This window comes from Quercus suber, unplaced genomic scaffold (genome assembly GCF_002906115.3).
Source record: "Quercus suber isolate HL8 unplaced genomic scaffold, Cork oak 2.0 scaffold_225, whole genome shotgun sequence".
NCBI lineage: Eukaryota > Viridiplantae > Streptophyta > Magnoliopsida > Fagales > Fagaceae > Quercus > Quercus suber.
Window position 1 is genome coordinate 572,132 of NW_027069683.1, and position 17,515 is coordinate 589,646.

At 36.0% G+C, this 17,515-nt stretch overlaps 1 protein-coding gene across 2 annotated transcripts; it reads left to right on the plus strand.

The window, feature by feature from the left end:
* Nucleotides 1–297: 297 nt before the first annotated feature.
* Nucleotides 298–13,111, plus strand: LOC112012529 (U11/U12 small nuclear ribonucleoprotein 48 kDa protein). 2 transcript variants are annotated; one of them, XM_024044902.2, is made up of 5 exons: nt 298–1,463; nt 4,250–4,361; nt 5,518–5,625; nt 8,896–9,896; nt 12,635–13,111. In XM_024044902.2, exons 1-4 carry the CDS (start codon nt 514–516, stop codon nt 9,796–9,798), a joined length of 2,073 nt encoding a protein of 690 aa, XP_023900670.2. In that variant the 5' UTR covers nt 298–513; the 3' UTR covers nt 9,799–9,896; nt 12,635–13,111. The 2 variants fall into 2 exon arrangements, with proteins under 2 accessions (XP_023900670.2, XP_065636190.1); XM_065780118.1 differs by lacking the exon at nt 12,635–13,111 and adding an exon at nt 9,999–11,271.
* The last annotated feature ends 4,404 nt before the right edge of the window (nt 13,112–17,515 follow it).

Here is a 17,515-nt window from a genome sequence, read left to right on the forward strand (position 1 = left end):
ATGCATTTGAGCTTGATCTTTTTCTGGATTGTTTGTCTGTGATCTGATTGTATTTTTTTTTTTCTGGTATTTTGGCTTGTACATGAGACTTGGAGAGTTCAAATTTTTTCAAATATTTTTGGTTTGGAAATCGAGTATTAGAGACTCGATTTTCAGGTGGTCTTCATGTAGAAAAATATGCCATATCAGACCATAAAAATCAAGTATTTGAGACTCGATTTACAGGCCAAAATCGAGTCTCAAATACTCGAGATTCTACTATATAATATAGTTTGCAAACCGGATTTACTAACTAGATAGTCAGAAAAAAAAAAAAAGTTTACTATTTTCCCCCAAATATTGCAGCGATGATTCTGATGTGAGTCGGTCATCATTCATTCATGAGCGATATCATGCTTTCTTCTTCAAGAAAGAGGGCACCCCGGAATCTGATCTTTTGATCTCTGTCTGTCTGTCTGTGTGTGTTCAAATCAAAACCCTAACCCTAGCTCCCCAAAATCTCAATCCAATCCAATGAACCCTAATTCGTTACTGACCACACTTGAAAACCTCATCCACTTCTCCCAACAAACCCTCCGTCACTCCCTTTCCCTTTCCATTTCCACCACTCCCCATTCTGAAAACCAAAACCTAATCCAATGCCCGTTCAATCCCCACCACCTCATCCCCTCTTCCGCCCTCTTCCGCCACTCCCTTCGCTGCCACTGCTCTTCTTCTTCTTCTTCCAATTTTTTCTATCACGATTGCCCCGCCGTCGTTCACTTCTCCACTCTACATACCCCAACCCCAACCGCTACTCCTCTTCCCGCCTTTTTATCCCTTCACTCTCCCAACAACCCTTTTCCTATCGATTTCGATTTCGATTTCTCAATTCTCCCCTCCGACTTGCTCTCTATTAGAGCCGAAACCGACGCCTGGACTGATTACCCCACCGCCTACTCCCACGCCATTCTCCGTTCCCTTTCCCTTTCCCTTCCCGGGCTGATCGGAAATTGGGTGATCATGAGTTCCCCGCGATATGGCAGCATTGTCATTGATGTGGCAATGAGGGATCATATATTGTTGCTTTTCAGGCTCTGCCTCAACACTATTGTCGAGGAAGCTCTACATAATTATTCTCAGCAACAATCGAATGAGCAGAGTGTAATGAGTTTTTTCAAGTGTCCCGTTTTGGTACAAGCGTTGATGTGGTTAGCCTCTCAGCTTTCCATTCTCTATGGTGAAATGAATGGGAAGCTATTTGCTATTCACATGCTTAAGCAATGTGTATTGGAGGCAGCGCAATTGGGATTGTTTATCACCACCCAGACCCAGTCCCATGCTCATGCTCATGCTGGCCGCGGAGATGAGGTCATTTCTGTGTCACAAGTCCAAGCAGCGGTTACTGCATTGAAAGAAAGAGCCATGCTTCAACAAAACTTTAATGGGTTTCATGTTTCTCAACCGCTTACCAAGTATCAGCTGTATGTTACTATTCCCTGTTTTCTTTCTCTACTATGCTTGCTAACCTATTTACATTTGGCTAAACTTGTTCTCGTTTTCATTTGTTGTGTCATAATGGTCTCATTCATGACACAAGAACCAAGGTTGTAGGCCGCTAGCAGTGAAGTTTGTAGTTTGCTTTCTTTTTGGTGTTTGGATTCCGGAATTCTAATTTCAGTTTCAAAGTCTATCTTGATCCTTTGTGCCTTTTCTAGTCTCTGTTATATGTATGTTGCCACTGTTTAATTTCTATGCTGTACAGCGTGTTCACTTTCAGTCTTTTTTTTAGTAAGAAGTTGGCCATTGAAAGAACTGAAAAGAATTATAGAAAGCTAGAAACTATTGTACTAAGTGTTGCAAATGAGATGCGTATGGAGAAGGATTTTTTTTTTTTTTTTTTCCAAATCAGATATAATAACAGATCCCTGCTTGCTTATGTAATTGAATGGATGTTTTGACATTAGAGTCGTGTCTTTGTTGTATATTAGTACTTCGTGGAGACTTCTAACATGTATCTGATACTGCTGAAAGTGAATCCTGAAACCGAAAGCTTTGATCTTTGTAATTGTATCTGATACGCTATTTCTTTTGGACATACGATTAATGTCCCTTGATAATATGTATTACTGCTTTTTGAATAGATGGTTGACAAGTATATCTATAGAAAGGAAAATCCGTAATTAAAAACATAGGAAGGTTATAGTACATATATTTTTATGCAAATCAATCAATGAAATCTACCATACAATGATTGTTTCTAGAACCTAGAATATGGGACCATTCAAACAATTATCTTATGAAAAGATGACTTTTGTTAAACAATCGAGGCTCAACATCTTCCACTCTACAATGGTTCCTCTCTCTTTAGTTTCCATAGTAGACATAAAAGGGGCTAGATTTCAAACAAGGGATGAATGTTTCCCAATATAGTTCTTCCATCCGTGTAATAGATCACCAACACTCTTGGGAAATACGCTATGAAGCCCAATTATTTAGAAGATAAAAGACCACAACACAGGTAACAACAAACGATCCACAGTCTCACCGCAATGCCCGCACATGCAACACCATTCTAGTAGATTAATTCCTTTCTTCAGGAGATTATCACATTTTAGAATCTTCCTCTGTGTTGTTGTTCACGCAAAGAATGATCCATGAACCTAAATTTCACCTGGTTATATGGGCTATTGTTTGTACTACTCTTTCTTTAGGTGGCTTGGGGATAAGGAAAGTAAGACTTTTTAATGAAGCTTTGCTTGGGAAGTGGCTATGGAGATTTGCATTTGAAAGGGAAGCCCTTTGGAGGCAAGTGATAGAGGTGAAATTTGGATTTGTATGGGGTGGTTGGTGTACCGGTCTAGTTTTTGGTCCATATGGTATTGGTTTGTGGAAAAATATTAGTCGAGGATGGCCTTTTTCTCGTTATATTCTGTATGATATTGGTGATGGGTCGATGGTGAAGTTTTGGCAAGACTGTTGGTGTGGGAAGACATCTCTTGCTGTCCGCTTTCCCGAATTATTTAGATTTTGCCGAGATAAGGAGGCAAGTGTGGCTGAGCTTATGAAGTTCACTAATGGGGTCTTTTTTTGGGTGTAAGTTTCTTTAGGGGTTTTCATTTTCGGGAATTGGAGGCTGTGTCGAGTTTCATGGATACTATATATGGCTCTTCATTAAAGGGGTCTGGGGAGGATAAAATGAGTTGGAAACCAGATAGAAATAAGGGATTCATGGTTAAAGATTATTACATCCTTCTAGTGGGCTCTAATGATTGTTGTTTCCCTTCAAAATATTTGGAAGCAGAAGATCCCTTCTCGAGTGGCTTTCTTTGTTTGGATTGCTGCATTGGGAAAATGCTTGACGATTGACAATTTACAAAAAAGGAAGGTTTGGATATTGGATTGTTGTTTTATGTGCAAGTGTAATGGTGAATCGGTTGACCATATTTTCCTTCATTGTCTAGTTGCTATGGAATTGTGGTCTATGGTTTTGGGTTTATTTGGAGTAAGTTGGGTTATGCCTAAGTCAGTTATGGGGCTCCTTGCTTTCTGGCAAGGCTGGGTTGGTCATCATCGAAATGGTCATATTTGGATAATTGTTCCCCATTGTTTAATATGGTGTCTTTGGAGGGAAAGAAATAGTAGATGTTTTGAAGATTCTGAGAGATCCATTCCTGACCTCAAGTTATTTTTCTTCAGAACTTTTTTGGATTGGTTGTCTGCCTTTTGAAACCAATCACTCTTCTATCTTTGATTTTATTGATTCTTGTAAGTTTTTATTTGACCCTTGTACAATCCCTCTGTACTAAGGTGTCCCTTTTTTATGTCAATAAATCTTAGTACATATCAATTTTTTTTTAAATTTTTTTATTTAGTTATCTATTTATTTAAATAGAGATAGTAGATAGATGTGTATGTTGTGACATCCATATGATATACCTGTAAATAGGCTAGCAGAGTTTGTTGTGGACCTTGTGGTCTTATCTATGATTTTTTTATCGTCTATATAGTGTTGGTCAGATACGACTGGTTTTGGGGTTTAGGCTACCTGCCAACCACCTCTCCTAGACCAAGTGGGAGCTTTGTGCACTGGGCACGGCCTCTATGTAGTGTTGAATAGGGTGTCTTCATTTCCATCTCATGTTCCAACTTATTGGAATCATTCTTTTAGATCTTCTCCTATTTTTATGTGATGTAGTTTTATCTTGACAGACATACCAGTTTTCATTTTTAAAAATAAATGCTGAGGTCAGTTTCTTTCTATTTGTAGGGTGGCTGAGCATGATTATCTGTCACAGAGAGCATATGAAGAGCGGAAAAGACGTCCAAACTATAGGCCTATACTTGAGCATGATGGACTTAGGCAACAGTCCTTTAGACAGGTATTCATTGCTTTGTATATCTCAGCAGGAAGTTACATCTTACCAATGAGCTCTAGCTCAACGGACACCTCCTTCCCTTGCAAGTGCTTGGTGGAGGGTGGTGAATTATGGGTTCAAGACCCATTGGGTGCACGTGTGACTTTGTTCCTGTTTGGTATTGGCTTATTTTTCAACTTTTTGAAACTGGGTTTTATTTATTTATTTTCTTCATTTTATCCAGAAAAAAGTGAAGTTTAAAATAGTTGTATTTTGGAAAAGTGCAGCTTGAAACCGCATTACTAAATGGGCACCATGACAATTGTGTCTTGGGAAATTCAACCAAATTATGTTTGGTTCATACTAGTTTTTACCTTTTTTAGAACTTTGATGGAATTTGTCATTTGCGGAAAATTAAATCACTTCTTATTTTTTAGGAATAACCTTTTTGTTGTTGAGGGGTTTACTCGACTAAAGTATGAATATGGATAGTAGCTTGTAGTGGTGAGGTACTGCTTTTAGAAACATGAACATCTCTGTTTTGGTTGAAGTAGCCACAACATTCTTTTTTTTTAGTCAGTTTAAAACACCTAAACCTAGTCCCCTTGCTGCCATTTTGATAAAAATTATTTTAGTTTTTGACTTGACCTACCTATCTAAAAAGTTTGACGTGACCCATTGTAACATTCATATTAGAGGCTCATGTCATTTAAATGACGTGGCTGTAAAGAGGCATAAAAGTTGTTGGTCACTTGGCAGATTTATGAAAAGTCTTCCTTAGGCTTGGCAACACAACTTAAAGATAAAACTTCTGAAACACTTCTTTTGGGACATGTCACTCAAGATTGTTGTAGTTAGGCCTAAAGAAATAGAGTTTTTAAAGTAGGCAGAGTGGTAACTATGTCACACATCTGCTTTATGGTCATTTGGCATGAGAGAGATAATCAGAAATTCAATGGGATGGAGATCACTACAACATCCTAAAGTCTTCATTTTACAGTTGTTTGATTGGATGATTACTAAGTTTAGTCTTCTTTCTTGGATTTTTTGATTTGCATTTCCTCTCTTGTCAGCAATTTTGGTTATAACAGGCAGATTAACTAAAATCTTAACCTCTATTTATTTGGTGGGTAACTTAACTTTTAAATCTCATAACTTCAAAATCTTGTGTATACATCAGGAAACAAACAAGACTAAGACTAGAGAGGAGTTACTGGCTGAAGAAAGGGATTACAAACGCAGAAGAATGTCATATCGTGGAAAAAAGGGGAAGAAAACAGCTGTACAGGTAAAAAGTAGGTTTTAGTACTAGAAATTTCTTTTGTTGCAAGTGTATCGTCTTATTTAATATGGTCAGAAAATTATACATTATTACACTTGATGTTGATAACATCGCTGCTATTTGGTGTTGGAGTAATATGGACGGTTTACAGGCTGATAAAACATCAATAAGACATATTAACATGTCAGTAAGACAATATTATACATTATTACACTTGATGTTGATAACATTGCTGCTATTTGGTGTTGGAGTAATATGGACGGTTTACAGGCTGATAAAACATCAATAAGACAATATTAACATGTCATTTGAATGTCAAAGTGTGATTGAGTTTTGATTATAAAGTGACAAAATGTTAATAATTATTCCTATATGAAGTCAATGAAGTGGGCAACGAGCTTTAGCTCAAATGGCACTTCCTCCTTCCACAACACAAGAATGGGTGGATGGGGGGGGGGGGGGGGGTGTCGATCCAAAATCTATTGATGGTTGTGTAACTTACAAATAAAAGAATGTAGTAGTTGATGAAGTGAAATAGGGAGGCGACAAAGAGTATGATTTTGGATAGGATAGAATTGTGGAAAACAATTCTTGTGGTTAATCCCAATTAGATAATAAGGATCCATAAAGCTGATCATAATTAAATTGAAATTAAGGTGGTGCAACACAAAATTCTTAATGGAAGTTTTGACTAAACAAAAAGTACAAAAAAGATAAACTGAGGAATTAATTTTGAGGATTGCTTGGAGTTGGCACTAAGTGGTGGAAAGAAAGATAAAACCTAAGGGTCTGTTTGGTTGGAGGGGTGGAAAAGTGGGATGATAGAAAATAGTGGGATGATGGAAAAGTGGGAGGATAGAAAATATTTTAATTTCCCTCATTTTTGTTTGGTTGGGAGTGAAAAAGTAGAAGGATGAAAAAAGTGAGTTTGTATAAATTTATGTATATACCTTTGTTAAAAAATAATGTCCAATTAAAACTAAAAAAGGGATAAACAACCAAAAAAAAAAAATCAATCACCTAAATTTATTAAAAAATAAAAATCATGTCTAGAAAAAAAAAAAAAATTACATCTAAGCAAAAAAGGAAAAAGAATATGAGCATTGGGTGTGTAGGAAGCCTGCCCAGTAAATAAAAAAAAAAAAAATGAGGGGAGAAGAGGCAACGTCCAAGAGGAAAGAAAAAGAAAAAGAAAAAGAAAAAAAATGAAGAAGAGCAACGTGGAGAAGCCCATGTTCAACTGCACATGGGCATTTTTGTCCAAAAATGATGTCCAATTTTTCCCTTCAGTTTTCTCTCTATTTTGGAGAGAAAACTTTTTAGTGGGCCCAGAGAGACAACACCTGGGTTTCATCATTTATTTTCCTTCCTCCCCACCCAACTAAACACACTCCAAAAAGTTTTCTTTCCCATTTTCTCTCAAAAGTTTTTCATCTACCCTATTTCACCTCCAAACAAACACACCCTAAGAGTTGGCACTTAGAGTTGCCTAGAGTTAGCACCATTGGAAGAATATTTCAACAATAATTTTATTTATCCAGCAAAATGTACCAATACTGAATTTTGGCCTTATATAGGGTTCCCAAGTTATACCAAGGAAAGAAAGTATATAAGTTCATAACCAAGTAAGGAAAGGAATTAACTTGTAATAATTAAATTAAATGTGGGAATGAAATTAAATAACATTAAGTCCAAAAATTCAAATAAAATGAAATCCAAAAAGTCTGACAATCCATCAGCATCAATCAATATTGATTGGGTCCTCTATGTAGTGGTCCTCCATTGCTCTGTCATGTGATCTGGGGCTTGCATCTGGTGTCCACTGCATAAGGGTTGGTTTAGTGGAGTTGAGTATATGAAGTAGTGGAGTTCGATTATAGTGTTTCAATTATGTATTTTCCTGTTTTGCATTGTATATGATCTTCTTTTTTTTAGAACTGTGTTATAAGATAAAAAATTATTGAATTCATAATACATAAGAGAGTAACAAGTCATTCAATCATCTGCTGAATTAGCCATTGAAATTATTAAGCATTTTAGGAATCTATTATTAGATGCAAGCTTAAATCTCTAGCGGTCATTCATCACATAGGCCATGTGTGTAAGCACTTTGTAAATGACAAAAATCTGCAAGTTATGTTGCAAGTATGGAGAATAAATATAACCATTATTATCTTTTCTATAATTTTGAGCCTACGGATTTATCTTTTTTTTTTTTTTTTTTTCTCATATTCCCAAATTTCACACAATTCTTCACCGTTTGGTATATTTGGGAATCATAGAGGAGAAAGAAGTGGACCAAGTGGTAACTGGGTATAAGAGAGTGAAGTTGCATGTATGTTACTTATAGAGGTTATGTGGCTTTGCAGTTGCTGAGGAAGGCAATTGCTGTAGCCTTAAGTGGAGAGAAAAGAGGGTGAAGAATGAGCTGAGATGGGAAATATGACTAGGTGATGACAATGCTTCAAACCTGAAAACTGTTAAATTTCCCATCTGCTAGCAGCAGCAGCAACTTCTTCTTATTCTGCTTCGTTTGAACAAAATGAGTTGAAGGGGCATTGAAGATGTCATCCTCCAATTGATTTTTGGATGTTTATCGTAAACTCTATCTTTCAAAAATAAATAAAATGAAAGACATGTAGTCTTGTAGTTTCCATGATGAACATTTGGTGACTTGTTGTTAAGGCTCAATGTGATGGTCTTTCCCATAATGATATCTCCTTATAACTGTGTCCTTAATTGACTATCATTGTTTATTTCTTGTGACGAAAACTACTAAGTATTGCTTTATAGAATTCTAGTTATGATCATAGGCTTGTTTTGGAAGGGATCAGCTCTTGCTCCTGTATCTACTTGTGTTTATGCGCTTTGCTCTACTGACTTGACCTTTGACCAAGTGTGCCATATTTTTCCCAAAATGTATGTTATTCCTTTGTTGTTTGCATAGAACAATATGATGTGGAAGATTGTGCCTAAGAAAGGAGTTTGTTTCCTTTTGTGGTTCATACTTTCTATGAAGAACATGTGTAATTGTGAAAGTCTGAAAATAGGTCCTTCAGTTATTGAAGACTGTGGACCATTTGTTGACTGTTAATGCATTGTTCTGGTTGACATCTGTGAACACTATGGTGAAGTATCTAAAATGAGGTGTCACCAATTTTGACAAAATCATTGTACAATTGCATTAGTTATATGTTGTTTACAATTGCAGCTCAGTTTGATACCTAGTTGATTTCTTCCCTCATTAATGCCTTTATTTTTATGTGCTTTTCAAAGGTTACAAGGGATATAATAGACGAATACATGGAGGAAATTAAGAAAGCTGGAGGAATTGGGTGTTTAGTGAAGGGAACTGAAGATCAAGGAATGTTTCCATCTGAATCATCTTCTGCTCATGACAGCACCATCACTGTCGATGAGCCAAGAAAAAGTGATTATGCAGCACCCAGAGGTAGCCAATATAATTATAGGGCACACTCAAACTCTGAGTATGGTAAGAGATCTAATAGTTTGAAAGATGCTTCTCTTAATGAGCACCATGAATATGTAAATCAGAGGTTTTCCAATCGGAACAAGCGTGATAGGGAAATTTATTCAAGAAGCCCCAGCAGAAATGATAGCACCATCACTGTTGATGAGCCAAGAAAAAGTGGTTATGCTGCAGCCAGAGGTAGCCAATATAATGATAGGACACAGTCACACTCTGATTGTGGTAAGAGATCTAAAAGTCTGAAAGATGCTTCTCTTGATGAGCACCATGAATATGTGGATCAGAGATGTTCCCATCGGGACAAACATGATAGTGAAATTTATTCAAGAAGCCCCAGCAGAAATGATAGTCATCGCCGGTCACATGTGCGAAGTAGTCATCGAAGAGAGCGAGATGATCTGGAGGTGTCCAATATCAGGCACCATGAGATTAAGCAGCCATCTTCTGGCATGTTAAAATATCATTATAGTAGATCATCTTCTTCTAGGTCAAATTCTGTGGATGATTCAGTTGCAAAAAAAGACGAACAGAAATCAAACGTTGAGGATAGAAGGGGAAGAAAAACATATGAAAATCATAGTTCAGACTTTCTGGAACAAAATGCTTTTGAGGATCGATACATTCCTTCAGAATCTCATGATATGTATGAAGATGATCTCTCCACTGGCAGCAAGCATCAGACCAGATAAATTGTGTTATGGAATTGCTCGACCAAACTAGCATCTACTCTTTCAATAAGGAACTTTCCTGGCTACCATGATAAATCTGAGTAGCTTCATGTTTTGAAGTGAGTAATTCTAGTTTTTCTAATTTCTATTTTAAGCATGGTTTTATCTTTGTTTGAATGTGTAGTTAGCTTTTGACATTGTTTATTCGCATAACTTTGCAGTACAAAGTCATCAGGCTTCAGCAATTCTATCTACACTTGTATCCTCCTTTGTATCCTTGAACTGTTTTCTTATATGTTTGCTGTTAAGCTCAGTGTGATTTCTCCAAACTCATCTAGATCCTTGACACTATTTGTTTTGGCATAAAATATTTTGCAGAAGTTGTTTTGTAATAATTGGTGCAACTGAAAATTGTTTGTTAGCAGAATGTTTTCATGATCAATGGAATATTACAGAAAAGGAGCTGAAAATTGCTTATGCAGTGTGAAATCATAAACAATTCCTAGACCAAGCCTTTGATGTCCCCACTCTCCACCTCCCTAACTCTCCCCATTCCTCTGTGTTACCTCAATCACCTCCTTACTCCCTTCCCAACTTCTCTGTGCCATTAACCACCTCTTCCCTCCCTCCTGGCCTCCTCCTTGCTCCTTTGTTTCTGCTACCACCACCACCTCCTCCACACACACACATTCCCAAAAAAACCATATTCCTCCTTGCTGTTGCCAGCACCTCCCATCTATCCCCTGCGCCCCCATGATGACCACCTCTTTCTCTCCCCCTCCCACTGTCACTGCTGCCACCATAACCACCACTGCCTATTGACTTCAGTGATTTTTTGTTGGTTTTGACAATAGATATTTTTTGTGCACCAAACACTGGAGAAGTAGTTCAGAGACTCAACCAAACAGTAGGCAACAAATTATTTTCTTTGAAAATATTTTCTACTGAAGATATTTTTTCCTGGAAAATGTTTTTATTTTTATTTTTAAAACAAATGGAGCTTTTGATTGCCATAAATTGCATCATGATATGACTCTTAGAGCGTGTTTGGTTTAGCTTATTATTTGGCTTATGTGCATCTTTTAAAGCCTCATTGTTTATAAATACAACTATTTTTATCCAGCCTATTTTTTAAGCAACTGCATTCTTGCCACCTGTATTAACATCTGTGCAATCTTTCTTTTTGGATTTAAATAAAAATCCTTTTGTTCCACTTGTGGACCTAGGTCTGACTTCTTGAAGTTGTGCATGCCTCTGTGTGTGTGTGTTTTTATTATTATTATTATTATTTTTTATAATTAGGTCTGACTTCTTGAAGTTCAGAGAGGAATGAAATAAATAGGGGCAGAATTACATAATTTTTCATTGGGATATAGAGGCTTTTAATAATTAGGAGAATTCTAGTCTGGAAAAAGAGGAAGATATTTTACTCTTTTATAATCTGTATTTTACAAACGTACGTGTGTGTGTGTGTGTGTGTGTGTGTGTGTTGGGGGGGGGGGGGATATTTCAACTGACAGATGAGTGCATCATCATGCACATGTTACTATTTTTTTCTGTTACTTTGGCATAGGCAGTCATTTGAATTCAAGCTCTTATCTTTAATACTACTTTGTTAGGTTCTGTCATAAGTGTCATTGATTTTGTCTGACATAAATCAATGACAGTATCATAAGATATAAGTTACATGACTTTTAATATAATTGTCAATTTTTATCAATAAAAGACCACCTTATTGATACGACATTACACTAGTACACAGGAAGTATCCTATATATAGGATAGGTCATACATAGTACAAAAAACTCCCTCTTTTGCACGGTATTGGAGAGGTGACTGGTAAGCAGCCTTACGCCCCCCTCCCCTTATTTTATTTTTTTGGGAGAGGTATACTAGATCAATGTAATTATCAATACAGCTTAGGCTAATCTATATTGTGGTAGCTAATAAAAATAGGAAAAATTATTCTAGTGGGGAATGATCATTTTTATTAGGCTGGGATATCATGCAGAATTGATTGGTTATTCCAAAATTATGTAATCTTGTCCAGGGTCAACTCTAAACTGGCTCTGATGTAGACAAGGCTTTCTACTGTTATTGGGTTTTGGACTAGAAAACAGACTGCAGTTTGTATATATGCAGAGAGCAATATCTATTGCACAAGTGTGTGTTCCTTTACCCACAGAATTTTAAATATTGTTTGTAGTTCTCTTTAAGTTGTCTGAAGGCAAATTATGAGCTACACAATGGGGTAGCAGCCCTCCCCATGTGCATAAATCCTTCCTACTTGATGGAGGCATGATTTGGTCTATAATGTTGAAAATAGGACCCACTAAACATTACCAGTGATTAGCTGACACCTTCCAATAATATTTTATGATTGATTAAACTTTTATAATTACATATTTGAAGCCAAGAAAATAGCATTTAGCATATAAGCTAGTACACACTATTGAAGCAGTTATCCTCCACATTGTAACAAAATTTTATGTTACAGTTCTGTTTTTTGCCATAATATAAACAGTTAGTTTTCTTTTTCTTACAATAATATGTACTGCTAGTGATCTCTGGTATATGTTGTTTTGCTATGTTCTTTAGACCAAAATAATGTACATAATATTCACTGATGACCACTGGGTCCTCAAGAAGACAAAAATGGTAGAACCAAGGGCCAAATAGTAACTGTGGTATTGCAATGGATTTCCCTAGTGAGCATCCTTGACATTTCAAAGAGAAAGCTGAGATCTATTAGAAATTTCTTGTGCTTAATTGAGTTGATAAGTTCAGGGCTTTCTATCTTCATGTTATGTATACATGCCTGTTTTAATTTTCTCATAGCTAACCTTATTTCTTATAGATTTCGAAAATATCCACAACCTTTGCTGGAGATTCTAAGAAGTTTGTTAGGATGCATGAATGTGGGGGTGTCAGCTCCTACAACAGAAACAGTGTGTTTAATGGGAGGTCTGGACACCACGTGTATTGAAGATTGCTAACGAGTGAATGAAAACTCTGCAATTTCAACTTCCTCGTTTTTCTGGTAAACATTGATGGCATGTTTCAGCTTCTCCATTGAATTACACATATTTTTGTGTACTACGTGAGTAGATATTTTGTAGTGACAGTTCTTTTATTTTTATTTTTTTATTGTGATTTAATGATCAAAGATATGTTTATATATGTCTGTCATATGTGGATTTTTGGTTTCTGTTTGGCGATGTAGCCTGCATTCTGGATCCAATCTTTGGTTAAGGGCTTACGAAAAATTGTCACTTTCATTTGACATTTTGTTATAGGTTTTAACGTAATTAAGACAATCTGTCTTGAAGTCTCATTTCTCAATTCTCAATCTGTCTTGGTATTTTTTTTGGGTTATTTAAATGGGTTGAGCAATTGATTTGGGTTCCCAAAATAGTTGTAATTAAGAAATAGAAAAAAGGGCGACAGTTAGACTAACCTTCGTGGTGCTTTACTGTTTTTAGTGGAAACATTTAGATGTCAAATTCTCTCTTCTTCATTGTAAATATTGAGGAAAAGGAATAATTATTGAATTAACAAAAGAGAAAAAGGAAAAAGGTGGGAGCCCAATGGTGTGCTTAGTTGCAAAAGTCTCATTCTTGTTTAAGGAACTCTACAAGGTTCAAACTTCAAAGGTTAATAGGGATAGCCCGGATGGGGTGACTGTAATACTCTCATCTCCGCTCATTTCTCTTTCCTTTTTGTTGCTTCGCTTTGAACGTATCTGATAGTTTTGGGAGGTGCTATTATACATAAGTCAATATTTTGTAGTTGATGGGTTTGTAAGATCATAATGGAGAGGCTCATTAGAACAAAACGCTTAAACCGTGGATAATCGGTCTCTGCCAGTTATACCTTTCAACTTCTTTGCTACGCCTTAAGTCAAAAAAAAAAAAATTGTAGCCTACAGTGTCCAAAGATTCAATTCAACTTTAATGATAACTTGGATCGAAAGTTATGCAGTTGCATAGACAAATTGCTTGCATTCAACTGGTAAATGGCTTACATGCAAGCTCAAAATGGGTTTTGGTTGGGCATAAAGGGGTGGAGCACATAAAACTCACTTACCCATTATAATACATTCAACTAATTAATTGTAAGTCAAACTCCACCCAACCCAATTATTATAGGTAAAATCCATCCAATTAAATTACCAAAATACCCTTAACTCTATAAATGACCAAAATGCACCTAAATTTTCAAAATGACCAAAATACTACCCAAGACCCTTTAAAATGACCAAAATACCCATAAAATCTAAAAATAACCAAAATACCATTAGAACCTTAAAAAAAATGATAGAAATGGCACTGAAACCTAAAAAATGACTAAAATACACTTTTAGAACCTAAAAAATGTCTAAAATGACCCCAAAATCTAAAAATTTACCAAAATTTCCTTAGAACTTAGAAAATGACTGAAATACCCTGAAACCTAAGAAAAAGACCGAAACACCCCCCAAAACTTCCAGAATATCCCTAAATCTAGAAAATGATCAAAATGACCTTGAAACCTAAAAATTGATTGAAATGCCCATAGAACTTAAAAAAAAAAAAAAAAAAAAATTGATTGAAATGCCCATAGAACCTAAAAAAAAAAAAAAAAAAAAAAAATGAATGAAATACCTTTGAAACCTAAAAATGACAGAAATATCCCTAAAACCTAAAAATGATCGAAATACCCTTAGAACCTAAAAAATAATTGAAATATCCCCGAAACCTAAAAAATGAAAGAAATGACCTAGAAACCTAGAAAATGACCGAAAACATGTTTAAAGCCATTGATTTGAACTCCCAATAAGAAGATAATATGCGTCATTATAATGTACAATGCACATGACTCACTTAGTCTAACCAACCAAATGAATTATAGGCAATGCACATGACAATAAAAGTTGACACATTTATTAGGGGTTGAAGCCAAAAGCTTTGAACATGTTTGGGGAAAAACTTTATCCTAAAGTTTGTGTTAAAAGATCCATCCATGTTGTTAACTACTGTTTGATATAAGTTGAGATTTGTAGCGGTCATATTTCATGTGATTGGCATATCCTATACACAAAATGCTCTTTATATGCAATTGAGTGTTTGTTTCTAAGTGTGTTCAAGAAGACCTTGAGTTTGAATAACAAGTGGTATTATTGAAAACACAAAACTGCTCAAGAAACTATATAAGAAAAGCTGAAATTGCAAGTCCCGATACCATCTTGATAACTGTCATCAATTGAGAGCTAATGTGATGCAATTCATTTTTAAATCTATCTGTTACTAGCTTTTGTTGTATAATAAGTAATTTTTGGTTTTACTTTTAATAGCCTTTATCACTCGTAACAAAAAGTTAGTTAGCTGATAGGTTGTTAGTGGTAAGTGCAATAGTCTATTAGTTAGATAGATAAGTTAGTTAGGCTTTGGTCAAATCACATGGCAGCCACATGGTGGGTTATTGTAACTAACTCAGCTGCTTGCTTATGTAACTATAAATAAGCAAGGCTGCCTTCATTGTAACTAGTTGAATTTGAATCTAAGAAATCTACCTATGAGGTATTATTCCAAGAGTGTGTCTCTTGAAGAGCTAGTTAATTCTTTTTTTTCTCTAAGCAACTTAGCTTTCTAAAACATCTTTCCTTTTCACCATTTTTTCCTCCATCATAATTTGGTATCAGAGCTTGAGATCCTTAGGATTCAAGTTGGTTTGCAATTTGTTTCATCATTTCTGTCATCAAGAACCTATAACTCATTTCAACTAGATTTTGAAAGATATAGGCATGCTGAGAGAGGAGACAGTAAGGGACCCTTAACACGTTTTCATGCCAATTTATTCACCTTTCAAAAAGTTAGTAAACTTTTCAGTGCATTGGGTGTAAGAAACCAACATCAAAGCAACTTGTAATGACGATATGTGTCTTCTTTCACAAATTGTTGAACGCAATTTCCATTTCGATGCTAAAATAATATGAATCATTGATAACCTGCTAGCTCTAATAGTAGTGTACTGCTTTGACATCACCATTATTCTTTGTCTCAATCTTTTGAAAAATCCAACATGCTTAAACGCAATTTCCATTTCCATGCCAAAATAATATGTATCATTGATAATCTGCTAGCTCAAAGAGTAGTAGCTAGTAGTGCCTTGACATCACCATAATTCCTTGTCTCAATCTTTTGAAAACCCAACATGCTTTGTAACGTCCACAAACTGAAACAGTAAAAGATAATTTTGCTCAGCAATCATCGCTTTAATTTTTTGTCATGGTGGGACTTTGTCTAGGCAAAATGGTACCCCATAGGGTTGATTTATACCATAACAAAAAAGATATGTGTCTTCAGAACTGTAGTTACATCCCTTTTCAATTTCCATTCAAATTTCCATTCAAGAATTCTTATAAAATGTGAGGGCACCATTCCTGCGATTCCTTCAGGATCCACCTAAGGAGCAAAATTAAAGTGGAAAATGTGGCCCTCGTTGCCTCTCCCCACTCCACTAATGCTCTCTATAATCATAGCTTCCATTTAATAGGTCAAAAAATTCAACCCATCATTCTTTCTCCATTCAAAGTGAAAGCTCAGATTTGTGCTAAAACACAGAGTTTATTCAAACCTCCAAATAAAAATTACAGATAAATTTCTTTTACTCTACTTAGACTAAATGCGGAACAAGAGTAAATAAGCGCAATGAATCGATAATACTACTCTAAGCCATATTCATCCATTATCAACAATAAAATAAAAAGCTTAAAGAGTAGGAAGAGAGATGCAAATACAAGATAACACCGAGACGTGTTATCGAAGAGGAAATTGAAGAATTCGACGAAAAGCCTCTCTGCAACCCTCCAAGTCGAAATCAATCCACTAGAGAATAAAATTGAAGTACACGAATAACAAAAGACGCTCAAAGCCTAGTCTACCTCATGTACTTGAGCCCTCCAAACTCCTGCTACTAACTAACTTCTCGAAACCTTGTCTTTTCTAGCTTTTCAGATCCCGCAATTTAGCCCGATTGCATCCACCAATGAATGGCTCTTTCTAATGCTTCCCAGTAGCACCAAAATCTCACTTTACATTCAGAATGAGTGTGGTAAGTGTTTAAACTAGAAACCTCTCAAATATCTAGAGATGGAGAGGTAGGAGTTGAGGAAAACCACAAGGAAATGCATAGATGATTGTGGGTATAACAATCACTAACTCTCAAGTGTATTTTCTAGGGTTTTCTCTCTGAAAAGTACTCCTTACAATTTGTGGGCAATGAGGGTATATATAGTGTGGGTAAAGACTTGGTAAAGCAAAACACAATTTTTTGCCAAACAGAGACTTTAACGGGTCCTTTGCGGGTTGGCCCTTCTCGTGAGATAGTCGCGAAAATGATAGCCTAGCATAACTCTTCATCTTCCAGTCATGTGCTCTACACGTGGCTTTTTTGCGGGTTGCTTCTCGCGAGCCAGTCATGAAATTCACTTGTTCAACTTTTGAAACTTGATTCTTTATTGATTTCTCACACTCATCCCTTACAATTAAACTTACATACATACAGGTAAAATAATTGAAGAAAGTACAATCAAATTTGGCATGGAATAAAAGCCAACACAATATAGTTGGAAATCACAACTTTACAATCTCCCCTTTTGGCTATTTCGTGACAAAACCCTTAAATACACTCTAGACTTCAACGTGAGTTTGGGAACATAGGCAAAACTCACTCACAACTAAATCTAAAGGCTGTGAAG

Coding starts and splice junctions, on each gene's coding strand:
- LOC112012529 (XM_024044902.2), top strand. CDS start 514: ATGAACCCTAATTCGTTACTGACCACACTTGAAAACCTCATCCACTTC. Junction 4,362..5,517: donor GGCAACAGTCCTTTAGACAG/GTATTCATTGCT, acceptor TGTATACATCAG/GAAACAAACAAGACTAAGAC. Junction 5,626..8,895: donor GGAAGAAAACAGCTGTACAG/GTAAAAAGTAGG, acceptor TGCTTTTCAAAG/GTTACAAGGGATATAATAGA.